The 27533-nt window shown below is 39.2% G+C and overlaps 1 protein-coding gene across 1 annotated transcript in view; it reads left to right on the top strand.

Moving 5' to 3' along the window:
• The window catches only part of LOC108424797 (alpha-1,6-mannosylglycoprotein 6-beta-N-acetylglucosaminyltransferase B-like), a 239736-nt gene that overhangs the window by 198273 nt on the left and 13930 nt on the right, over positions 1 to 27533 (top strand). Inside the window, exons 10-16 of the mRNA XM_017693034.2 lie at positions 5576 to 5709; positions 6817 to 6947; positions 9850 to 9855; positions 19735 to 19890; positions 19999 to 20145; positions 20851 to 20967; positions 25255 to 25329. Of these exons, the coding sequence (XP_017548523.1) occupies positions 5576 to 5709; positions 6817 to 6947; positions 9850 to 9855; positions 19735 to 19890; positions 19999 to 20145; positions 20851 to 20967; positions 25255 to 25329 (766 nt within the window). The remainder of the gene's footprint in view (positions 1 to 5575; positions 5710 to 6816; positions 6948 to 9849; positions 9856 to 19734; positions 19891 to 19998; positions 20146 to 20850; positions 20968 to 25254; positions 25330 to 27533) is intronic.

The raw sequence follows: 27533 nt of genomic DNA, 5'->3' as shown, positions 1-27533 counted from the left end.
TTTCCACTGCTCCTGAGTCAATGAAGGCCTGCAGGGTGGTATGATGAGTGTGACCCTATGCAAGCTGCACCCCCAAAAAGAGCCCTGAGGTGGAGGAAAAGAACGACTGACCCTTCACTGGTCCCCCTGACCGGAGCAAGCCCAGGTGTTTCCCACCAGGCGACTGATGTCTGATGTTGCCAGGGAGTCTGGCCTTGACAGCATGAGACCCAGAGCACCCCCCAGTAGCAGCACTAGAACTGGCACTAGCAGGCTGAGCCCCCTCGGTCTGTGCTCTGACCAGCAGGGTCAGCTGCTGCATCATGTTGTGCAACAGCTGCTCATGCCTGCCAATAACTGCTCCCTGGTTTTGCAGGGCAGACTTAACGGGATCAGTTCTGCATTTGGGTCTGCCTCCCTGCTGTCCCGTAACAGAACATGCTGGGTCCATGGTGGTCACACCATTCTGTTACGGGATGGCGGGGAGGCAGACCCACGTGCAGAACTGAAACCCAGCGAAAATAAAAAGATATAGGGGGCAACAGAATATGCAGTTGCTACTAATGAGGTGCCCGGACCGAGGTTCAACCCGCCGCTGTTATGGTTGATGGTCCACAGTGTTACTGCTGCGAAGAACGTCAAACTAAGATGACACCAAGTGCAGCGTGCTCAAACAAAGGCTGAGTTTAGCGAAAGGGGAAAGGAAAGGCAAACAAAAAACACGGCGCTTCCTCTGTGATTGCACGAGGAAGGTCGGCTGTGGGTGCGACAGGTTCCAGGGGCAAACACTTGTGCACAACTTGGATTTCATTTCTTTGTCTTTTGTGAGTAATTTGGAGGTAATTACTCTGTTTTTGAGGCAATTTATTTTCCTTTCTTTTCTTCTCTTTTCTGAAACTAAGTAACGTACTGGTCACCCCTCAACAAAGGTGTGACAAACATTGCCGTTTGCCAGAACATTAAATAAGGAAGCTTCCAGGTGCATATATATATATACATATATCCAATATATCTCTCCAATATATATCTCACTTCATCTTCCATACTATTCCACCTGAGTCTTTACTGTTTCTCACCTGAGTCTTCAATACATAACTCACTTTAATCTTTAATACATATCTTACCCGAGTCTTCAGTATATATCTTACCTACAGTGCATTTCTCACCTGAGTATTTAATTCATTTCTCCCCTGAGTCTTCAATAATTTGATGAACAAGAAGCTGAGTGTTGAAGATAAATCCATCCAAAAGATTAGCACAGAGCTGCAGTGAAAATCAAATATCACTGAGGAAATATCAAAAGAAGGCAAGGTGTCCCCAAACTTTTGGCAGTGTCTATGCAACAACTCAGCTTCTAAACCCAAACCTTTCCTGAAATATCTTTTTAAAACATCTTTTCCACCCTAGCGGGTCTAGGGCCAGCTTAGCCTAGATTGGTGTCTCTCTGATCTCGCTCAGATACTCCAGCAATGAGTTTTAAAGCTAAAGCGCTTCCTTTTAAGACTGCTTCCTTCGTTTCCCAAAGGGGGTGTCTTATCTGTTTTTCCTGAAGACTCTGTCATGGTGAGCGGAGGAGAAAACTAGAAGAAACATCTCTCATCAATGTTTAAAACCCCCCAGCACGCCTAGCACTCGCTTAGTGTAACGCATGTTCTTCTTGCCCCTTGTAGGTTCTTCGCTGCTGCTTCTTAGATCACAGAGCTGATATAGCCACAGATGTTAAAGGCTGATATTTGTAAGGGAGATGTTAGTCGGTATCAAACAAGACTTTACGTTGTGCGGAACTGTGTGCCATCTTGAATCTGAGCTGTTGGAGAGAGAGCACATCTTCAGCTTTGTTTCTTTGAGATGTCAGCAAAGATGAAATGTGAAATAGTTGTAGCATTTAATTCATGCTTAATGAGATTTGAACATGTGTTTGCTTTTGTTAGTTGGTGAGCAATGATTTACCCTTATGCTTAGAGTTATTGCTGTCATTTTGCAGTATTGCTTAGCTATAATTATGGAACGACTTCATTAATTACATAGTTTGTACTGTTTATTATACTTTAGGTTTAGGTTTAAGTCATTATTGCCATTGTCACAGGTACAACGAAATTTAAAGTGCTCTCCAGTCAGTGCATCACTTAAGAGTCTCTAAAATAATTTAGGTTAAAATAGAAAATAAAAGCATCATTGCAGCACATCTAAACACACACCAGCATGGACTTCTACATCTACAGATTGCAGCATTGAGGGTTGTTATTGTAGTTGGATAAAAACTATGTTTGAGTCTCTTTTGATCTGTACCATCTGCCTGAAGGCAACAGTTCAAACAATTAATGACCAGAATGGTAGGTGTCCTTTATAATGTTGTGGGCTTTTTTGAGACAACGGGAACTGTGTAGTTCTTCCAGTGTGGGAAGAGGGCAGCCGACGATCTTTTGGGCGGTGTTGATGACCCTCTGGAGTGCTTTCCTCTGAGCCGCTGTGCAGCTGGTGTACCATGCGCACTTGCAGTATGTTAGTATGATCTCAGTGGAGGCATGGTAAAAGGCCACTAGCAGTCTTTGTGTGATGTTGTTCCTCCTGAGTGTTCTCAGGAAGTACAGTCTCTGCCGGGCCTTTTTCAGCAGCTCAGAGATGTTCACACTCCAGGATAGGCTCTCCTTGATGTGGACTCCCAAGAAAAGGAAGTCTGCCACCCTCTCCACACAGTCCGTGCTGATGATTAATGGTGGGATCTCTGTTTTCTTTCACCTGTAATCTATGATGAGTTCTTTGGTCTTTGAGGTGTTGAGGAGCAGGTCATTAGCCCTGCACCATATAGACAGCCGGTCCACCTCATCTCTGTAGACAAACTCGTTCCCCCTTGGAGATGAGCCCCACCACTCTGGTGTCATACACAAACTTCACCATGGTGTTGCTGTGATGGACAGGGGAGCAGTTGTGTGTGTAGAGGGAATAGAGCAAGGGACTCAGCACACAGCCCAGGGGAGGAGAGCTGGTACTGAGGCTTAGGGCCTAGATGTATAGTGGCCCACTCTGACCCTCTGTCTGTGATCAGAAAGGAAGCTACTGATCCACATGCAGGTAGTGTGTGGAAGCCCCATGTACCCCAGTTTGACCACTAGTTTGTGAGGGAGGATGGTATTGAATGCTGAGCTATAATCCACGAAGAGCATCCACACATAGCTCCCCTGCTGCTCCAGGTGTGATAGTGCAGTCTGGAGTGCTATAGCTATGGCTATATGGCTAGCTTTTTCTTGTATAATGAATTACATGAACTTACACATGGAATTTCGCAGTTATGCAAGGAATTGCATATACATTCAAAATACTCTCTTTATTGATAGATTTGAGTCTGTGCTTCTGACATTTTAAAAGTTTTTTTCAATGTCAGATTATGATAAAAAAAAACATGCACTGTACTAAAACATAAACAGACGGTAAAATGAGCACAGATACATTTCACCAACACCTATGTTATTAATCAGTTTTGTCTTTGGAGAATCTGTACAATCAAACTCACATCCTGTGTTAATTTGCGGAAATTTGAATTATTAATTTTAGCATAAAATACATTTGGCTTAAACTAACCAAAACTATTAGCAATATCACTTATAAAAGCAATAATAAGAATAGAATAGAATAGAATAGAATAGAATAGAATAGAATAGAAATAGTAATAATTTGTGTACATGGTAATCCAGTACAAAAGTAAATGCACATTGGGATAAACAAATGCTGCAACTATTCCTTTTAAAGAACTGACCCTGCCCAAAAATAAAGCAATACAAACCACAGTTAACACAGAAGCATCTCATACACTCAATAAAACTATGTTTAACTTTTATATGTTATTTTCTGAAAATAATCACATTACACAATCACATTATTCTACTGTCTTAAAAACTATGATGTTTTGTTTATTTCACTTTTAATTCTTATCAGCGGTCATAATTTTAACAGTATCAAGTTTGCTTAGTAGGGGAAGCAGTGTGCTAATCTTCACTCAAACTCCGCCTACAAGCGAATCCATTGGCTCACAAGCCACTGAATGCTTAGTTTTTGGGGGGTTTTTTGCCTCCTTATTAAAACATCTGCATGAGTTTGGGCATGTTTCATTTAAATGAGGTGCTGTTAGGGTGGCACTTGATTTCACGCACCGAGGCTGATTCACCATTTACACTCGAATCTCCACTCATTTCCACATCATGAAGTTTTATGCATCAATACAAAACAATAACTCTCCATCAAATTCACATTGAAATACCATATCTTCTGAAACAGATGTCCTTGTTTACATACAAACACAGATGTGGTACAGACTGAAAGCTTAAAATCTGCATTTTCCTCAGTATTTCGCAGCTTGTTTCTAAGATTTGCTAGTGCGAAATAAATCACATCAAAGTATAGTGCTTCTTTTATTGCTGGGGATAGTGGGACTTCTTAAAAGAGTTCAAGTTTATCTGCAGGAGACTGCTGTATCAGAGAGAGTGGTGCTGTTCCTTGATCCTGATTGACTCCTCTATGCTGTGAGACTTTGTTTTGATGGCTCTTTGAATCTCTGAGCTGATTTGAAGGTGATTTCAAAGACTTGTATTGACCTCTACTCAGGCTATTGTGTGCTGTGGTGTCGCAGCGGTGGCTGGGGCTGAATGTGCCCGTTCACAATGCAGGGATTGAATGAAGTGATTGTGGGTGAGGTGTTTCATCCCTAACCTGTCATTCCAGCTTTAGATTATAGTGTGAGGAACAAGTGTGCTTAGCCAATGACAATCCATTCTTTATACTAGCAGAATTGACTGAAGTATACAGCTCGCAGGTTTCTGAAATTGAGGATTTAATTTTCTGAGGCTGTTTATATTCACTGCTTTGTTGGAGCTGTTTTCAAGTGTCTTTCATTAGAAAAGTGTCACTCTAGCTTAACATTGGTCAAGGATTACTTTGAGTTCCTGCACATTTAGCTTAAAAGGCTCTTAGGTTGAATAACTTTTTTGAAATAAGAGTTAGATGTCATACGTAAACACTATTAAATGAAAAAAAAATACAGTTCTCAGTTTACAGAGTATGGAAAAAAGGCTTTTTTTCATACTTGCATTCAACCTTCAATAGTATACACTCACTGGCCACTTTATTAGAAACACCTACCTTGTACTTCCCCTTCCTGGCCACTCATTAGAAACACCCATCTTCTACTTCCACTCACTGGCCACTTTATTAGAAACACCTACCTTGTACTTCCCCTTCCTGGCCACTCATTAGAAACACCCATCTTCTACTTCCACTCACTGGCCACTTTATTAGAAACACCTACCTTGTACTTCCCCTTCCTGGCCACTCATTAGAAACACCCATCTTCTACTTCCACTCACTGGCCACTTTATTGGAAACACCTACCTTGTACTTCCACTTACAGGCCACTTTATTAGAAATGCCCACCTTGTACTTCTGCTTACGGTCCACTTTGTATTTCCACTCAGTGGCCACTTTATTAGAAACACCTACCTTATTGCTCCACCATGTACTGTCTGTAAAAATAAAGTAGGCAGTCATTGTGTGCAGTTATGAAATCATGATTTTTCTTTCTCTTCTCTGTTTCTTGTTTTCTAAGGTGCCATATTCGGGTAATAGACACGTTTGGGACAGAGCCGGCATATAACCATGAGGAATATGCAACCTTACACGGCTATAGAACCAACTGGGGGTACTGGAACCTCAACTCCAGACAATATATGACCATGTTTCGTAAGTACAGCTGACTAGAGATGCCAAAGGAAAGGATCTGTTAGATTTAAGAGATTTTATTATTGAGAATTTTTAACTTTAATGTAAATGAATGTAAGAAGATTTTATTCCAAGTAATTTTGAACCAGTTCTATTCAGTCCATTCATCAAAAATATTCCCTTGGTGTAAAAGGCAGCTGGAGTTTTCAAAGGTGCCGAAGTAAAAAGAGTTTAATATGGCAACGACAATATACATTTACCAAGGAATATATCACAGATCACTGGAGACCTGAAGGTCCTAATTTCTGCCCTTCCTCTGACCGCTGCTACCATGCCCTTAAGCAAGAAACTTAACTACAAGCTGCTGGAGGTTATCTACCTCTCCCTCAGTCATTTTCACTCCAAATAGAGCAGCTGCTGCTCGGTGCTTTTATGTAGAGATGAAGAGTAAAACAATGTCAAGGGCAGAATTCTGTTAGCTAAGATGCTGGTTTGATGATTAAAATGTTGCTCAATATTTTTCACTTACAAGACTTCAGTAAATGGGCCTACAATGAATGATCCAGTGTCTACTACAAAACTAATGTGTATGTTCTGTAGTTAAAATTGTGAGGAATGTAAGTGCACTGAGCCTTTAAGGGGTTTTAAAGGGAAAACAGATGCCTATAAACAAGTGAATATTGAATATGAACACCATATCTCAAATTTCTTTTTTCTTTTTTTTAAGATAATTTGAAAATGCCAGCTGCTCTTTACTTTATGAACGTAACATTTAAGGAGTTGAAAATTAAGCATATTCTTTCTTTCTCTTGTAAAATAACCATTTTTAAGAGTTTTTTTTCTAATAATAATAATGTTGAAACCATTCATAAGCCATAAATATACATTTTGTGTATTGTCAAACAATTATATTGAGGAACCCCTTTACAATTGTGTTTTGCTGGTTCAATCCAGTCAGATTTGATCACTGAACCTTCAAATAAGTCTGAATTAATCAGTAATACTTTTGTTAGACTATTAAAAAGAGCTTATATGTTAGCTTTAGGGATAATTGAACAATTTTATATATACTACACTTTGCTAATTATGTCTTCTGCTTTATTGTCCATTACGCCTTCCTCCCCTCAGCTCACACGCCGGATAACTCCTTCATGGGCTTTGTGTCAGAGGAGCTGAACGAGACGGAGAAGCGCAACATTCAGGAGAACAAAGTCAAGAACATGGCAGTTGTGTATGGCAAGGAAGCCAGTATGTGGAAGGTGAGGACACGGCTCTGAATAGAACTGCTGACCCAGAAAGAGCTCCGCTAATCTTAGTCCAGAACATTTCAACACAAGCAGTTTGACAAAGATCTAACGGTTTTGTGTGGATCTTCTTCTTAACAACCTTGGCCCAAATTTAGCCTACTTTGAGTGTCAGTGCTAGGAACTACAGTATGTTGTTGTGCCTGATGTTGAACAGACAAGGGACTGGATTCTATATCTTGTTTATCTTTTGTTCAACTTTAAGTTTTCCAAAAGAACCATCATTCAAAATCCACAATAAGATTCTGGAGGGAAGACCACTTAGGTTTATGAAAGAGTGTCTTTTATTCAACTACACTAAAAAGTGGCTCGTCACATCTACTTAAAAAAACAAGTGGTAACGAGTAAATTAACTAGTGTGATTTAACTAAATAATGACTTTGAAAGAACCGTTCGCTATTTATTAATCATTATTAATTTCCTTGTTACCACATGAAGTATCTTTTTAAGGAGATCTGATGAGCCACTTTTTGTAGTGTGTGTTCAAGACAGTGATTTTGATTTTAGTGTTTCGTGACTTACATTGTTCTACAATATTAAATATTGTAGGTTGAATTATTTACTATTTATTTCTTAGAAGTCGAGAGTTGTTATTATTACCATTTTGCTGCAAATCTGATTTACATTGCATTATTGCATTACTAATTGTTTGTAGTTACATTCGTAATTACATTGCAGTTGCACAGTTTTCTACCTTCACACTTGTATCGACAGATTTGAACGTATGTACTTATGTTTTGCATATGTTGTGATGTTAAATAGTTACAAATGCATTGTCAGAATGTACACTGACATAGTTTTAAAGTAATTTACAACACTGGCACTGCTCACTGCTGCTCATCTCACTCTGACTGGACTCCCGTGATGCTCATTGTCATGGTAACATGGTGCATGTGTGTAACTTAACATCAGATTACCTGTAATGTGCTGGTAAATGAAGATTTTCCACCAGATTTTTGGGAGATTGAGCATATAAACACATTAGTCTTAATCTATAATCAGAATGTATTCAATTGGATTGGCAAGAATCTTTGCACTTGAGCACAGCCACTGACTTTCTATCAAATTCAAATCATAATGACATCTACTACTTACAAATCCTCACTGTCCAACAAAAAACAAGTATCTCCAAAATAGTAATAGGGCAAAACGTTCTTTACTTTCAATGTAAGTTAATTAATCAGTGTTATTTAACACTAAAAATGACTTTGAAAGAACCATTTGCTATTTATTAATCGTACAGTATTTATTTGAAAATGTTTGACAATGTTTTTATTCTGAACAATTTTGGAGCACTTCTATTGGTCCAATCGTCATTAAATTTTCACACAATGTAAAAGACAACTGCTGAGCTCAAATGATGCAAAAAAGTAAAAATTGCTAAAAATGTAGATCTTTTTCATTGGACAGCAATGAAATGCAGATGGTGTGGCTTAAAACTTTAGAATCCACACTTTCCACAGAATTTCTCAGCTTTTTTCAAAGAGTTATGAGTCAGAAATTATTAAACAAATTGTAAGATGATGCACTTGAAGGTCTATACACCATGGGGGACCTGGGAGAGTTAAGAAACACATGAAGTTTACAGTCCCATCACATCGGCTGTAAAGCCTAACAAGTTTGCGCTCATTCGCGGATGATGAGATTCTGTAGCAGCGCTGGCAGGCTTGGAGATAACTTTATCTGTTTGCAAAAGCCAAAGATAAAACCAAAGGTTCCGCTTTAATTTAGAGTCAATTCATTCTTCAAAGTGTTGCAATGCTCTCTGGCGCATTTGATGAAGAGGAACTGATCTCTCGTTGTGGAACGACACAAAAAGCTTCTGAAGAACTCTCTTTTAAAGTCAGTGAAGTCCCTGGGCATGCCGCAACTGATACAGAACCTTAGTCAAAGGAAATGAGTTGGCTGAACTTAAAGTAATCCACTTACTTTTAAGACTGTGTCAAGTAAGAGTAATTGGCCTGTAAGTCAGATGGTGTTTAATTGTCGTCAGCTTTTAACAAGAGCAGGAAAAGCTAGATTTGTCTAACATATTCTGTCTTCTCTTCTTCTCTTGTCTTCTCTTCTCTTCTCTTCTCTTCTCTTCACAACAATTCTGTTCTTCTTAATTCTTCTAAATTTTCATCACTTCTCAACATTCTCCTTTTCCATTTTTCTAAAATGTCTTCTCTTCTTTTCAATTCCCCTCTATTATATTTTCTTCTCAACAATTCTCCTTTCTTCTCTTTCATTTTGTCTTCTTGTATTCTCTTTTTCTCTTTTCAACAATTGTCTTCTCAATTCTCCATTCCCTTCTCTTCTTTTCCCATTAATATTCTTTCTTCTCTCTTCTCCTTTTGTCTTCTCAATTCTCCTCTTTTCTCCTCACTTATCATTTTTCGTCTTCTCTTCTTGTCAATTCTGTCTTCTCTTCTGAACAACTCGCCTCTCTTCTCTTTACTCAATTCTCCTCAATTCTCCTCTCTTTTCTGTTTCTTTTCCTCAATTCTCTTCCTTTTTTCTCTTTCTTCTGTCAATTCTCTCTTCTCGTCTCTTCTCTTCTCTTCTCTTCTCTTCTTAACAATTCTCCTTTATTCTCTTCTGAATTCTCTATTCTTTTCTCAATTTTCATCTTTTTTCCTTCTTCTCCTCCATCCATTTAAATTCTCCTCACTTTTTAATTTGAAATTTTCTCTGCATTTTTTCTCAATTCTGTCTTACCTTCTCTACAATTCTCCTTTCTTCTCAATTCTCCTCACTTCTTAAATTTCATCTCTTCTCTTCTCTTTTTGTCAATGATCTTCTATTTTTCTCTTCACCCTTAACTCTTCTGTGTTCTCCTATCCTTTCCACCCTGGACATGCTGGCCTGGATGCAGCTTCAGGTAAGTCTTCCTTTGTGTTGTTAGTCACATTCACTCTTGTTGCATCACTTCCTCAAGATTGCCTTTGGTTTGCAGGCAGCTCACGTACAGTATCTTTTGATTCCAGCCACTTCCAGTACACCATTTCCATTGGGATTTGTGCACACTGTCACTCTGGACATTTATGAATCCGTGGCTGGAGGCAAAAAGCTGTATGCAGTATAATTTCAGCCCAGCATTAGGAACTAACGCAAGGATCTTGTTTTTATCAAGGATTTATTTTGATGCTCCATCCTCCTAAGCATTGCTCTGCATTGCCTCAGGTTGTAGGCGCTTTCTAGTGCAATTTACACTGATCAATATGCTCCCTGGAGGGAGACGTTCTTTGCAAAACAGGTCAGAGAGCTGAGGGTTTTCTGGCTTTTAGGAGGAACTGAATTGATTTCTGTGCTGTTGACCCCAGGCCTGTAATTGGAGCTCTATGGTTTCAGCCACTGATTGCCTCGCTTAAGCTGATGATGTCTTTCCCAAACAGCAAACTGCAGAACTCAGCAGTTTTTCTACTCGCGAAAGCAGATTGCTGGCACCTGAACCTGGAAGAAGTATCAGACCTTGGAGACCTTACTACTCATTATGCATACGGAACGCTTCCATCAACATCTTCCATCCATCATTTTTCCATCCATCATTTTCTGGCCTTGATCTTCCATCTTCATCACAGTCCTTTCTAATTAGGATCCTAATTTGTCTCTCCTTACACATTTTTCTCATCTGTTACACCTTTTTTTTAATTATTTTTGTTTCACTGTCTTACTTTTCTCCCTTTTCAATTCTCTCCCGCTTTTCCAATCCCATTTCACCCCTCGCCTCTACCGCTTAACCCTTAGTACACTATTTTTACTCATTCATGTCTAGAGGTAGGGTGTCCTGACTTTTGTTAAGATGGAGAAGTAAGTAAGGTGAAGTGTTAGGGCTACAAACGAAAGTTTTTCAGAGACACTCCAGATGCCTCTGCAAACATCCAAAGAAACCTATAAATGTGATGATAACCATTATATTATTTCAGCTTAATGCTGTTCAGTTTATTATGGTTGGTTTCCTCATAACAAGCATAGACAACCCATAGAATTACAACCCCACTTCCAAAAAAGTTAGGAAGTTGTGCTGAATGTAAATAATAATAAAATGCAATGATGTGAAAAGCATGTAAACCACATTTTTAAAGGAAAATACTACAAAGACGAGACATCAAGTGTTGAAACTGAGAAATTTTATTTTTTTTCTGAAAATTATTTGCCCATTTTGAATTTGATGCCAACAACACGTTCCAAAAAATCTGGGATGGGGGCCTGTTTACCGCTGTGCTTCATCACCGCTTCTTTAACAGCAGTCTGTAAGTGTTTGGGAACTGAGGAGATGCTATTGTAGTTCTGAAAGTGAAATGTTTTCTGTTATTGTTTTATATGGAATTTCAGCTGCTCATCAGTTTCAGGGGCTCCTTTGTCATATTTTTCATTTCATAATGTGCCAAATGTTATCAGTGGTGACCGGTCTAGACTGCAGGCAGGTCAGTTTAAGACCAAGATTCTTTTAATACGGAGCAATGCTGCTGTAATACGTGCAGAATGTGGTTTGACATTGTCTTGCTGATATTAATCAAGGCTTTCCCTGAAAAAGACGTCGTCTGGATGGCAGCACATGTTGCCAAAACTTGTATATATCATTCAGCATTAATGGAGCCTTCACAGATGAGCACGTCACCCATGCCATGTGCACTAATGCCCCCTAAACCATCATGAATACTGAATTTTGAACTGTGCACTGATAGCAAGTTGAGTGGTCTTCAGCCAGGAGGACACATTGTCCATGATTTCAAAATTAAATTTCAAATATTTATTTTTTCGGATCACAGGACACTTTTCCACTTCCCCTCAGTCCATTTTAAATGAGACCAGGCCAAGAGAAGGTGGCAGCACTTCTGGATCCTGTTTATATTTGGTTTCTTCTCTGTGTTTTAGAGTTTTAACATGCATTTGTGGATGCAGTGATGAACTGTTTTCACAGACAGTAGTTCTCAGAAGTTTTTCTGAGCCCATGCAGTGATTTCCACTACAGAATAATGTCTGTTATTAATGCAGTGCTGTCTGAGGGCCCGAAGATCACGGCCAGCAAGTACTGGTTTTTGGCCTTGTCCCTTACATACAGAGATTTCTCCAGATTCTCTGAATCTCTTAATGATATTCTGTACCGTAGATTATGAAAAGCAGAAGTTATTTGCTGTTTAATGTTATGTTTAAATGTTTTTCTTGAATTGTTGTGCTATTTGATGGTGCAGTCTTTCACAGAGTGGTGAACCCCTCCTCATCTCTACTTCTGAAAGACCCTCTCTGAGATGCTGTTTATACCCAATCATGTTACTGACATGTTGCCCAAAACCACCAGGTGTTTTTTTAGCATTACACAACTTCACCAGCCTTTTGTTGCCCTGTCCCAACGTTTTTTTAAATGTATTACTGGCATCAAATTCAAAATGGGCAAATATTTTTCAAAAAACAATAAAATTTCTCAGTTTCAACATTTGTTATGTTGTCTTTGTACCACTTTCAATGAAATATAGGGTTTAAATGATTTTCACATAATTGCATTTTGTTTTTATATACATTTTGCACAGTGTCCCAACTTTTTTGGAAATGGGGTTGTATACTGATGTCTCCATAGCTTGCTAGCTACATTTCCCATTCCACCTTAAATGATGTCACAACTGCTTCACCATTTAAGGTGGAACCGAAACATTCAAACAAGAAGTTAGTGAATAGCTGACTTCAGTTTTATATCACCCAAGAATTAGGGGTAGGTGTTAAATAATTGTCGTGTCTCCCCTTCTTTGAAGGCATATGATGCCCTAAGTGTAGCTAAAGACCAGCAATGAGATTGCTGAACTTTATCATCCTCTGCAATCACTGCAGTCTGACAGGGCACCACTAGTAGCCTGTTAATGAAGCGATGTTCTTTTTTTTTGAGGGCCCCATTTCGTAGGGAAGATTTCAACCACTATGTCTTTTAGCTGAGTTCAAAGGGAAAAGGTAATATTCAAGGGCTAGGGGTAAAAATAAGAAATAGGATTAGGCCTTTTTCTCCTTCCCATCATTTTTCTGCCCATTATTCTGTCCAGTATTCTCACCATTTTGACCACATTGTCATCTCTTTTTTATTTTTATTCAGTTTTTTGTTTGACCTTTTCTATATTTAATCTGTTTCTTGCTCCTCTTATTCTTTTATCTACCTCTATAACCATATTTTATGGGGATGCACAATTATGGAAATTGTGAGCTGATGCTGATGAATGATTTTATTTAGATATTTGCCAATGCCACTGCAAAGATACGTAGAAAAAGGTACAACATTTACCTGGATTAGAATTATGGAGAAATTCTGTAAACAAACAAAAAAAGCATATTTGTAAGGCTACGAATGCAGCAAAATGAATAAAATGCAGACATTTTGGCAAGGTTACCCTGCGTCCCCTAAATAGTTTGCTCTTCCTGTGATGAAATATCACTCTGAATGTTAATCAAATCTTAACTTCTTTGCAATGCTGCTGTTTTTTTAAAGAATGCATCTCCCAAAAGAGATATGATTCCAAAATCATTGTGTTTCCCTAATATTTACCCTTTTTGCTTATTGCTTTTCTTTCATCAATTTTCACTTTCAGCATCGTTTTACTGGTCTTTTTCTCTTTTATTCTCTCTCACTGGCTTTTTCTTTATTCCTCCCCTCTCTGGCACTCCTAAGAAAGTAGCAGAAGTGAGAGCAGGAGGAAAATGCTGGGTGAATGGGATATAGTGGGGTTTCCCAAGAGAGAGATCAATGGCCCAGCTGTGTGGTAGTATGCTTACATCAAACTCCAGCACTTTATCCACTTATTTTTCTTGCTGATTCCATCCTTACAAACCTTCAGGTCCTGTGTGTATGTGTGTGTGTGCGTGTGCGTGCGTGTGCGTGCGTGTGCGTGCGTGTGTGTGCGTGTGTGTGTGTGTTTTGATATTCTGCACTTGAATGATGTTTATTTATAAGGGACCTCTTGCTACAGTAGCATTTTACCCACTAGCTAAACTTTCATTTGCAGATAAGAATAATTTTCCACTAAGATATGTTCCTGGCCAACCGTAGCTTATTAATGACATAATGAATGTCTCTAGCTGTTCTGTTTATCTTTTCTTCTGGCTAGTTATTAAAGGCATCAATATATTCATTTTTATGTCCACACAAAGCAAGAGAAAACCTTTGGTTTTGCCCACCTTGTTGATTGCAAACAGCATTTGTATGTTTTCATTAGTGAGGCAGAAAAGACTGCTTGGGCCTAATATGGTCAGTCAGGGAGTTTTTTGAGCCCAAGCATGGACTGAATCATTTGTCTTCTGCTGCTAGTTGCAATTGGCGGAGGTCTTTGAACTGGCATGTTATTTCATCAAATGAGGTGATTTTCCTGTAGCCACTTCAAATAGAAACCTTGTCCTCACCCCTGGCTTCACCAGGGCAACATTTACTTTGGTTTCCATTCCCTCTGTCTCCTGCATTTAGTACTGGAGATAATCTACTAATTGGCTTGGAAAATCCTTGCAGAGGAAGCTATCGATCCCCCTGGCCTCCAATTACATCTACAGACCACACAATGGAATGAGTGTAAGCAGCTTAGCAGCTCTATCGAAGTCAATAGAAAGGCCTTGAGTTTTTTGAGGACCTTGGACTTGACCCCAAAAACAAACCCAAACCAATCAAACCCTCCTTACACTGTTCTGTGCAGATACACTTTTCATTTATCGAGGTAACAGTGTAAATAGTAAAACAGTGGTTTTAAGGTCCAAGTGTGCACCTTAAATAGGTTTTTCCAGGTGAAAAGTACATATTTGTATCTTTTCGTAACTTAATCTTTTAAAACAGAACAATAAAATGAAAAGCCTGGAGATGGGATGGGGGATGTAGAGTCAGTACAACTTAGAAAATATCATTTCAATGGATTATGGTCCAGTTATGCTCCCTGACTAAAGGTACTGAGATGTACCCTTGAGGGTACCACCCCAGAGACAGTTTAGTACCGTTATGTCTATAGATAGATAGGAACATTCATGGAAGAGCTGAAATCATTTGCATGTTTTTAACCTTCACTCGTCCTCAGAGAAATAACTAGTTGATTATAGTGCAGAAAGCCTTTTTGTACAGTACAAAAGTAGATGGATTTTGTCTGTGTGTTTTGTGCCGGATAGCGTTTTTCTCCCTTGGTGGCACAGGGACATTAGTTAAGGGAGTCTCAGAGAAAAAAACTGAAAGGCTCTGATATATTTGAGGCTTAATTCTTTTGCTGCTTTGAAAGCCCCTAAATCCCGTTATGAAGAGAGCCTGTGGAGACTTGGCACAGCAGGGGCTCACTCCTGTTCTCATGGTTAATCCAGATACGTGTTCTTATGTTGGAGGGCTGCACTTTTAATCCCTTCTGTACCCTCAATAGCAGGGCATGAACTTACCCCAAGACTCAACAGATATTTCGTAGAGTGGCCCCTTTATTCAGACAGACGCACAGGTAAATGGAAAACACAGGGACAAGGTGGGTCTTGGTCAGTAGAGTTCAAATAAATCCCGGAATCACTAGAGCAGTGAATCTTAGTTCCAGCTTTGGGGAACTGCTTCCATTTGGTTAAACTGATATAATGCAAATGTTCAACAAATGCTCCTGTTTCAAGTCAAGCAAAGCATTTAAAATTAGCTGATGATTTGAACTGTATGTGAATTATTATGAGTGATATCTCTAAAGTTTCTGATGGACAGTGAATGCACTTTCTTTGCACATTCTTCTGTTGAAATTACTTATCAAATATCTTACATGTATCACTGCAGAGACAAGTTGTATCTTGTTCAATTAACCTTGGACAAATCTTGAAGTGACTATAGGAATGATCCTTAGTCAAAGCACTGGGTCACTGTCATAATTTGTCTTTCTCTCACCTGTAATTGAATCCAGATCCAAGATATGATTGCTTTTAGAATTAGATATTGCAAAATTAGATGTACAATACTGTGCAAATGTCAGACACCACATTTACCCAGTCAAGACAGAAAGAAAAGCAGAAATGATGTTTAACAGAAAATTACTCAGAAACCTCAGAAACTAAATACAGTCCATCATTTTCAGTATATAGTGTATCCACATTTGACCTTTATTACAGCTTCCATTCTTTTCAGGAGACTCACTTTCAGTTTCTCAAAGACACACCTCCACAGTTCAGTCTTAGAAGTTGATTCATCACATCATTTCTGAAATAATCCAAGCACATTCAGTGATGTTGAGGTCTTGACTCTGCGTTGGTCAGTCCATTGTTCAGCTTCCTGTAAGATCTGTCTGTCTCCTTTTCTCAGTGGGGTTCTTGAACAGCTGCACATCTTTTCAGTTGTCTTCTCACAGTGGAACGGTGGACACCTGTAGAAACACCTGTAGATGTTTTCACATCTGAAGCAGCTTGATTTTCTCCTCTCTCTCAAAGATGAAAGCTTTAAGTGCTGATTATCTGATGGGGACGGTTTTGGTGTCTATCAGGTCTTCCAGGTGATTGTTAGGAGGCCATTTTCTCTGCAGCTTTGAATTTGAATAATTTTTTGAATTCCAGTTTTGGGAAGTGCTGTTTTTTTTCCACTTATTTTTCATTGATATTCTCCTTCCTTATCTGACTTCTGAACAACTGCTGCATGTTTACACTTACCCGGATTTCCCACACTAAAGTCTGTACTTTTCTCAGTGAGGGCTTCTTGAAAACCACACATCCTTTTAGATCCATAGTGCTGTGTTGTCTTTTCAGTGTTGAAAGTAGCTTAAAGAAATTAAATAAATACTCTAACTTCTACAGTCCTGTATTGACCAATAATAAACTCTTCAGCACAGTGACCCTCAGAGCAGGTCCTTTGACTATACTCACAGTGTTCTTCTTATTGTTCTATCACAACCTTTTAGTCGTGAAGGACATGTCTGTTTAGAGGCAACAGCCAATGGAAATATTTATTAGATTTCAGACATATCCTGGAATAGACATGTCCTGGAATCAATAGAACTAATTTCCTGATGAATTTTTTTGCCCTGGGGGACAGGTTTGGTTTCCTCCCTCCTCTAATGCTTCTGATTCAATTTATGAAAGCTTATAATCAGCTGATCATTTGAGTTGGGTACATTAGTGAAACAACTACACTCTCCAGTCCAGCGGTCCCCGAGGGCTTGCCTTCTGTCTGCTGGCCTCTCCTGACTGCACCCCCATTATTACTAGGCCAGTCTGGTTTGGAAAGCCATTAAAATATGCAAGCAGCTTCTGCAAGCATGGTGCTACTCCTCAGATCCAGAAGCTGCAACCTGCTTTACATTCCAGCCACGGTGACAGGACTGCCATGGGGCTTGTCACAGTGAGAGCGTTCAGTGTGAGGGGGCAGCCATAGCTTTGATGTGGTGCCAAGTGACATTTAAAATGTTTGGAGACTTAACCCATGGGCTAAACAGGTGGGGCTTTCTCAGCGATTGTGGTTCAGTGGTTAATACAGAATGGGAAAGAGAGTAGCTCTTCACATCCCTTTGTAAATTGTGAATCGTAATGAATAACAGTTATATCTTTATTGCTGCCGAAGCCAATGAAGAGTGAATGCAATGGCTTCATGTTAATTCCAGGGTTAATTCCATAGACCAAAATTTCGTTTAAATCTGGATCTTTAATCCAATTTTAGGTCCTGGATTTTGTAATCACTGGTACACTTTTTACCAAGACGGTGCTTCAAGGGTTTTTAGTAAAGAAAATGTACACATTAAAAGAACGCATAGCATCATGAAAGGGTTCTTCAAATAGATGGAAAATGTGCATCAATGAGTTCTCTTACTGTTACAAGCTTGATGCTGTAATATTAGAAGAACCCTTTTTGGTGCTATATAGAACAGTTTTTTAAAGAAGGCTCTATATAGAACCATCTACAGCACATTTTCCATTACTCTGAAGAACAATTTCATAATGCAATGAACCCTTCAGTCATGCAATGGGCTCTATGAATATCTGTGTTTTAGAACCACTTTCTTTACTAAAAACCCTTGAAGCACCATCTTTTTTTAAGAATACAATTCGATTAGATACAATTTACCATCGATTCAACTGATTGACTGCTTGGTGTCGTACCTATCAGCAGTTCTAAAATCCAGGACCAGGAGCTGGATTCAAGGTCTGGATTTAAAGACTTCTACTCTACAGTATTCTTATCTATTTCCACCGTCTCTTTTTCTATCCTTTGCAAAGCCAACTGCTAACATTTGAACATTTACGCTTGTTTGAGGCTGGAAGAACATTAAGAACTTTTCTGATTCTGATGATTCATTCTTATTTATAACTGATTATTAATTCTTAGAGAGAATCTCTTTGATTACCATTCATTCATCCAGAAACTGTCCATCCAGAGTTGAAGAATTTTCTTCTCCATTCACATTAAGTTCATTTACATGCACTTAATAAGCCGATCAGAGTCATTCAAGTGGTCATGTAAACAGCACTCTCTGATTTATTAGATCAGAGTAAGGTCTAGAAATCAAATGAATGCAAAAAAGCAAGCTGGGTTTGAGCTCAGTAATCAGGTTCCTCAACGCACGTGAACACTTACTCTGATTTCTTTGTTTTCTCAGTCTGCACATGTAATAATAATAATGTTTATTTATATAGCACCTTATACACATTATGTATATGAAGTGCAGTTCAAAATATTTCATAGTACAAAGTAAAAACAACAGAGAAAAAGCGTAAAGCAAAAAAGAGTATATATATATATATATATATATATATATATATATATATATATATATATATATATATATATATATATATATCAATAATTGCAGTTATAAAGCACAAGATATGAAAAGATATAAAATACAATAAAAATGCAACAGACAAGAAAGTAAAAGTAATAGTAATATTCTAGTAAAAACAAAGGAAACAACACTACTCAAACAAAATAAATAAAATAAACTAGTTAAATGCCAAAGTAAAGAAGTATGTTTTGACTGCTTTTTAAAACATTGACAGAAGGAGTCTGACGGATGTTTACTGGTAATGTGTTCCAGATCTTGTGCACAAAAACAAAATGCTGCCTTTCATGTAATGTGGAGAAGGCAGCACTGCATGTTCATAAAGCACGATGTGAAAACAGCAAGCAGCGTTTAATACAGCACCTGTGAGATGCAACAAAACCCTTTTGGAACAAAGCTGTAACCGACTACATGCTTGATGAAATGAAGAATTCAATTATTCTTCATTTTCTAAATGATGTATAGTTCATATTTTTCTGGTAAAGTGACTAGATATATTAGTTTATTCATTTATTTTTTAACACCTAATTCAGTTTGACATTTGATTCGCATCTTTTTGGGAGCTGGAGGTTAGGGAGCTGGCCCTGTGACCGGAAGGTTGCCAGTTCGATCCCCAACACCGACCGTCCATGACTGAGGTTTCCTTGAGTAAGACACCTAACTCCCAATTGCTCCCCGGGCAATTGTGGATAGGGCTGCCCACCGCTCCTGGCAAGTGTGCTTACTGCCCCCTAGTGTGTGTGTCTTCACTAGTGTGTATGTGGTGTTTCACTTCACGGATGGGGTAAATGCGGAGGTGGAATTTCCCGGTTTGTGGGATTAAAAAATGTAACTTAGTCTGTGAATTTATTAGTGGGTTGCACAGCAAAAATCTGAGTTGAATGGAGTACTGTCAAAATCACACTTTCGGCTGTTCTCAGATCATTAATAGCACGTAGACTCATTTTTCTGACCCTTTTCTGCTGACATATGAATATTTGCATTTGTATTTTGGGCTCTTTCTGACACTGGTGTCCATTTGCCAGGGTAAAGAGAAGTTCCTACAGATTCTGCACCGCTATATGGAGGTACATGGGACAGTGTACTATGAGACACAGCGCCCCCCAGAGGTCCCTGCCTTTGTTAAGAACCATGGACTGCTGCCCCAGCAGGAGTTGCAACAACTTCTGCGCAAGGCTAAGGTGACATTTCATGCTGCATACAGTACAACACTAAAGGAACATGTGATATGTAGTAGTGTGGTGTGTTTCAAGGATGATTTCTTGACTCTTCTTGTTGTCTCATCGCAGCTCTTCATTGGTTTTGGTTTTCCCTATGAAGGCCCCGCCCCATTAGAAGCAATAGCTAATGGGTGTATTTACCTGCAACCCAAGTTCCACCCTCCCCACAGCTCACTTAATCATGAGTTTTTCAGGGGGAAGCCGACATCCAGAGAGGTGAGCCTTTCAAACGTGCCAGAGTTGTTAATTATACTTGAAGGCCAGTTAGCACCATGGTAATGAAATCTTGCTAACTGGTTCCTGCTAGTTTTCATTTGCCTCAAATTTGAATGAAATGAGGCTTTTATTATATTCAAAATTAGCTCCTTCATTCTGGTAAATTGCAAGACAGCAGCTGGAAAATGATCAAATTACTCTGGAGATCTTTTTCTTCACAGGCAAATTTTTATGTTGGAGCAAGTGCAGCTGACCTAAACCTGACAACCCACCAATGTGCTGACACTGTGGCCCTGTGAGAATTTTTTATGATGAGCTTTTTTCCGTGCAATTTCAACTCACAGCAGAACCTCCAGTACTGAAAGTAGCAACTTTGACAGTTTAGCTTAGCAGAAAGCATAGCAGAGATGTGAACTGCATATTGATCAAAGAGCTGTCATAAGGGCTTGTGAATCTTTTTTTGCTATTCATGAATCCAAGAAGCAGGACTTTAAAAGTGGCTGCCCTGTGGGCTGCCGGAGGTCAGCACCTTGTATGAAAATACAATATTCTGCAAAGTGCAGTTTTAGGACAATTGAAGTTTCACTGGAGGTTTAGGGCTATTCGGTTTCATTGCCCAGAATGCTGAGTACTAAGGGTTGATATCATGGGTCAGATGAACCAGCTGAAAATTGTCCAGGTATATTTGCTGTCTATTTGTGGCAGGTGTCCTCTCAGCACCCGTATGCGGAGCAATACATCGGCCAGCCTCATGTCATGACTGTGGACTACAACAACTCTGAGGAGTTTGAGACAGCAGTCCGAGAGATCATGAGAACAAAGGTGAGGTCAACCACTGTGCTGAGGGATCAGCGCATTGAGAAGATTACATAATTGCGAAGGTTACATAAGAGAGAGTTTCATCTATAGCATGGAAATGGAATCTACTCTGCTAATATTTCAACGGTGCAGAACTGATACTTATGTGCAGATTGTAGTTTATTGTTTAATGTATGACAAAGCTTGTTTGGCATTCCTTGTGTTAATGTACTATGCATACTATACCAGTACATAATGTACACTGCATACAACACCGGTACAAAAAACTACATACTGTATTCTGCATACTGTACCAGTACATATAGTAACCTACATATTGGGCTCTTGCATCCTGTATACTGCACATCATACCAGTGCATACTGTATTCTGCATAGTGTATCAGTATATGCTGTACACTGCATACTGTACCAGCACATACAGTAAACTACATGCTATACCATTAAACACTGTAGACTGCATACTCTACCAATATATATTGTAAACTGCACTCTACTAGTGTATACTGTACACTGCAGACTGTTCCATTATATACTGTATACTGTACCAGCATATAACATCAAACAACATACTATACCATTACACACTGTAGACTGCATACTCTACCAATCTATTTTCTAAACTGCACTCTACCAGTGTATAATGTATACTACATACTGCATAGTATATACAGTATATAGCATACTCCACCAGTATATATAGCATACTGCATACTGTACTAGCAAATACTGTATACTGCATACAGACCTATTATACTGCATACTGTACCAGTATATATTTTATACTACATGCTCTCCCAGTACATACAGTAAACTACATACTATGCCAATATACTGTCTATTCCACCAATATAAACAGAATATTACATAATACTGAAGTATACTATACACTGCGTACTATGCATGCTGTATACTGCATATTGTACCACTGCATTGCATTGTACTGCATGTACTGCATTGTACTGCATTGTACTGCATTGTACAGCATTGTACTGCATTGTACAGCATTGTACTGCATGTACTGCATTGTACTGCATTGTACTGCATTGCATTGCATTGCATTGCAAAACACCTGGGTAGCCAAGATCTCCACAAGACATCAACCTTAAGGGGATGTAACCTCTAGTTGCACACTTTAACCCAACGGTGACCTCCCCTCACACACAAACCCAACATTTTTTTTTTTACCAGATTAGTATATCATCCAGGAGAAGCTCATGTTGGTCATGTACTGCATACTACTATCTACTTTCAGGCATGTCGTTGGCTATTTTGAACAGAGTCATTTGGCGCCGTTTGAGACACACAGGGACAACACCTGCCATATTACTGAGGCACAATAGACATTTGTTTGCAATGTGCTGATTGATTGCAGCTGTTCCAGTTGAGAGAACAATCAGATTTGAGCATTAATATGTCTATTAGTTGCTAATATTCCTTCCAAATTAGATGCATTCAGTCTGATTACTCTGAAATGATTGCAGTGTTTATACACTGTGGCTTTGTCCTGAATAAGCTCTTAGGTTTATTGATAGTAGAATGGACAGCTGCATGTACACATAACATATGATTGTATTAAAGACCTTTTACACACAAGTCTACATCCAAAAGCGTTAATTTTGCATTGGCACAGTAGAGGTTCTTAGAGTCTTTCAATACTTGGCCAAGATGTTTTCACTTTGTTGAAGCAGTCACCTGATTAATGGATCTAATTAATATAATTACCTCCCCTGGTCCTTTCAGGCCTTAATTACAAAGTAGAAAAAGATCTCTCCGTAATACCAATATATTTACCAGCTTGTCTCGGGAGACTGACACATGTGGTTTCACGCAGCCAAACTGTAGGAATCTCAGGTAGAAACAGTAATCGATGATGGCAGGTGCTCATTACCAGTGTTAGTTTCTTCTCTCAGGGGGTTAATGCAGGCAGGATGGGCAAACGTAGGGTAGCAGTGGGGGGTTCTGGTTGTGCTAGGAGTGTTTGTGGTTGTACCGGTAGGGGTTCTGGTTGTACTGGGAGTGGTTTTGATTGTACTGGGAGGAGTTACAGTTGTACTGGTAGGAGTTTCAATTGCACTCGCAGGGGTTTTGGCTGTACTGGGAGGAGTTTTGTTTGTACTGTGAGGATGTTTTTTTGTACTGAGAGGAAGTTTGGTTGTACTGGGATGAGTTTCGGTTGTTCTGGGAGAGGTTTCAGTTGTTCTGGAAGGGCTTCTGGTTGTACTGGGAGTGGTTTGGGTTGTACTGGGAGGGTTTTTACTTGTTCTAGGATGAGTTTCGGTTGTAGTGGGAGTGGTTCTGTTTGTACTGGGAAATATTTGGTTGAACTAGGAGTGGTTGTGGTTGTACTGGGAGGAGTTCCAGTTGTAATAGAAGTTTTGGTTGAAGTGGAAGAAGTTTCAGTTGTACTGAGGGGTTTTGGTTGTTCTGCAAGACGTTTCAGTTGCACTGGGAGGAGTTTTGGTTGTACTGGGAGGAGTTCCAGTTGTTGAATATTTCTCAGAGCGATGGATGCATTCCTCTGCTATAACATGGCTCAAATGCATCTCAGTCCATCTCCTGAAGTGGTTTGAGTGATCAGATTTGTATCAGTTTTAAGTGCATCTTGGGTGCATTTTCGTTTGTATTCAGATATAATCCTGATACTCAAAACATATGAAGTGACCAGATCTAAACAGGGTCTAAGCAGATTCAGGCAAGCAAGCTCTCCCATTGGTTAGACCTACAGGGACTAAAGGCCTAATATGTTAGATTACATACATGCTCAGGACCTAGTCATATTTGGGTTTACAATGTATAGGACTGATTTTGTGAGGAAAAAAACATCACTGTAGATCTTATTCAAGTTTTAGATACATCACTGATTTTGAATTTAAGCTAAAATTGTAGGAAACAGCAGCGGCAGTCCTGTGTCAGGACGCTTAACTGAAAGAGCCACTGACACATACAAGGTAATAAAGTAAACTTTTACAAGTGGTAAATGCCTGTGTGTAAACTGAAATGGCCAAAACATGTTAATGGACATTGTATTTATGATATTATATTAACCAAATGCATAGCTCTTATAGCCAATGTTGTCAACTACTGTATATTAAGTCATAAGCTACTACAATGTAATGATCTTTTTGGCCTATCACTGCACTGTACTAACAATGTCTCTGCTCAACCACTACGCCTTTATTTGACAAGACCACACACATCTTCTAAGCCGCTTCCCCTTCTGCATTGCGAGATTGATAAGACCAGTAAAACAGTATTGTTATTGTGATTTTGTCATGATAAACGGATGCAATTCCACACGCTGATCCATTTTTTATTGTTCCGCATTGGACAAGCATGCATTATAACTCCTCCGGTGGCATATGTCTGAGAAGGGGCATTGTCAAGGCCTCTGAACATATTGCTGACAAGACGTTCAGTTTGATAAGGTTAATCATTGTTTCATGGGCTGCTAATCACAAATAAAGTACATGTCTGCTCACATTAGATCAGAGCTATCAGAGTTAGGAGCTTTCTGTTGACTGTTGACAGACCGACCATACAAGTATAGCCCAAAGCTAATATACACGCTACATTAGCTGCTGGTGCTGTCAATCACCACAAGAGTTCCCTGAAACCAATTAACCTCCCCTCCTCTCAGCTCTACAGTCAGATTGCTTTGCTTGTGTTTGTCACTGTAGATCTCATGACAGCTGTAATTGAGATTTACACACAGAGAGACATGACAGGAGCTAGCTTTGAAGTGAGTATGGTCAGGATGCAGTGGACTAAAGAGAATAAAGCAAGACTAAAGCGTCTCTATTCTATAAATGTGTATGAACCTACTGTAATTAACCTGCAGGGAGCATTTCTATATTTTTAGCATCACTGTTCAAGTGTCTTCTTATCTCCCAAGGTGTTCATGGCGGCATCGCTTGGCATTTCGAGACATTTCAAGGGAGACCGAATTGTTTACGAAAGACCGCTTAAATCGAATCAGTTTAATCAAGCGCACAGTTTGTTACAGATTTTCATTAGGCTACGAGATCATTCTCGTCTATGACAAAAGGAGAAGAAAATGTGATTTATCGAGTCAGCGATGACTGACTGTCACAAAGCCAAAGGCAATTAAACCTGACGAGCCTGGCAATTACCACGTTTGTCTGTTTTGACTAATGGGCTGAAATACCTTTTGATTGCAATTAGCTTGAATAATGATGAGCAAGGAGGGAAGAAAGAACTTCACACAGTGACGAAGAAACAGGAGTCTGTTCAATAGAAGTGCAGAAGTGACTGGTGTTTGTGTGGTTTCAGGTGGAGCCGTATTTGCCCTACGAGTACACGTGTGAGGGGATGCTTGAGAGAGTTCACGCTTACATTCAACATCAGGTGGGTTCACACATGGACACACATACTTAGTATACAGCACTGTGTAAACGTCAGAAACCACCTTTCAATTCATTTCTAATCAAAACGATAATTAAGTACAAGTTATTACGTCAGGAAAAAGGCAGAAAACATATTTAACAGAAAATATATATTAAAGTATAATATCATCTCAAAATTGGCAGCAATCAGTGCGTCACTCTTGACCTTTATTACAGCTTCCACTCTTTTCACGAGACTCACTTTCAGTTTCTCAAAGAAATCTGCGGACGCACCTCTACAGTTCAGTCTTAGGCTATTACCAGGCTCAATTTGTGCCCTAATGTGACTCAGATCTGTTGTATTCAGGGCTGTGTGGACATGTAAATCTGATCTTTTCAAATCTGACACTTTCATTTGTAGTCCTAGACTGGATAAGTATCCGATTCGCGGCCGTGCGACCTTAATGTGAACGCTCAGATCTGAATTCATGTGCCTTTTTCCACTGCGCATGCGCCATCATTCAGTGTTACTCTGGCAGCAGCGCCAAACAGAAGTTAAAGCCTGTAAACGGTGGAAAAGCAGCCCATCTCACCTTTTTCACCTTCACCTGGCTCTAATAATGAACACCTGAGAGCTGATCTGAGATAATTATCTTTGCAACGAAGCATGATTCATTCACGTGGCGTTACTGAGCAGGATGTGCACATGCACGTCATTTCTGGACGCCGGTTCGTTCACATAAATTAAACATTTGAATCACTTTCCTAAACCGGTGTGAACCATCGTGTCAGAGAGAGGGGATTCGAGCAAAAAATCGGATTTGAACAATGAGGCTTGTAATGCGAACATAGCTTTAGAAGTTAGTTGATCATTTTCATGTTGAGGTCTGGACTCTGGGGTGGTCAGTCCATTATTCAGCTTCTTGTCCGTCTCCTTTTCTCAGTGAGGCTTCTTGAATAGCTGCACATTCTTTCAGACCCATAGCGCTGAGTGGTCTTCTCACAGTGGAAGGATGGACAGACAAACCTGGGGATGTTTTCAGATCTGAAGCAGATTGATTTTCTCCTGTCTCTCCAAGAAGAATGCTTTCAGTGCTGATTATCTGATGGGGACAGTTTTGATAGGAGTGTCATTTTCTCTGTAGCTTTGAATCATTTTTTTTTATTTCTAGTTTTTTAAACTGTTTTCTCATTATGCAAATGAATAATCTTATACATGACCTCCTGAAGAATGGACATCCTTTTTCTTAAAGGTCATCCCGGCTGGAAATGGAAATAAACCTCTGACTTCTGAACAAATGCTCTATGTTTACATGTACCCAGATTACCCACACTGAAGTCTGTACTGTATAAGAACCCCACCCTTTTCTCCTGTTATTATTCATCATACTAATACACACATACTCACTCTCTCCATCTCACACCTGCCTGCAGCACATCATTCAATCCATAATCACATACTGCAGCCAACTGATTAGAGCCTGATCCACTGCTATTGAGCTGAACACAACAGGAACATGAATAGTGGATAAAGGAAAAAATCATAGCCACTCTAAAGATTGAAAAAGGCGTACAAGGGAGTGAAATAGCTCACAAAAAATTCTGAAAAAGAGAGCAGGCAGGATAGACAAAAGATTAAAGTGGTAGTTCACAATGTTCTCCTTATGGTACACAATGTGGCTAACAGGTAATGGAAGCTTATACCCCACCAATTAGCACAGTGCTAACTGCTGCCTAAAGCATTGCACATGCCTCAAATTGTTTAAATGAACGTTGACTGTTATGGTACATAAGTCTCAAGGTGTACCTGCCAGAGACTATTAAAATATGGCAACATCAATGTTTTTGACACAGCATCAGATGATTGTTCACACTGTATATTGAACAATGAACAGCAAGCTGAATATCTAATACCTACATGTAAAGGCACTGTAACTAGTAGAACAGACTCAGTTTATATCACAATACCTACATTTAGAGTCGGTTATTCATTCAGCCTAATGAGAAACTGTAGAACAGACTCAGTTTATATCACAATACCTACATTTAGAGCCAGTTATTCATTCAGCCTAATGAGAAACTGTAGAACAGACTCAGTTTATATCACAATACCTACATTTAGAGCCAGTTATTCATTCAGTCTAATGAGAAACTGTAGAACAGACTCAGTTTATATCACAATACCTACATTTAGAGTCAGTTATTCATTCAGCCTAATGAGAAACT

The sequence above is a fragment of the Pygocentrus nattereri genome, chromosome 30, assembly GCF_015220715.1.
Source record: "Pygocentrus nattereri isolate fPygNat1 chromosome 30, fPygNat1.pri, whole genome shotgun sequence".
Classification (NCBI taxonomy): Eukaryota; Metazoa; Chordata; class Actinopteri; order Characiformes; family Serrasalmidae; genus Pygocentrus; species Pygocentrus nattereri.
The sequence above is the reverse complement of the archived record's forward strand: the minus strand, read 5'-3'. Positions and strand labels throughout refer to the sequence as shown.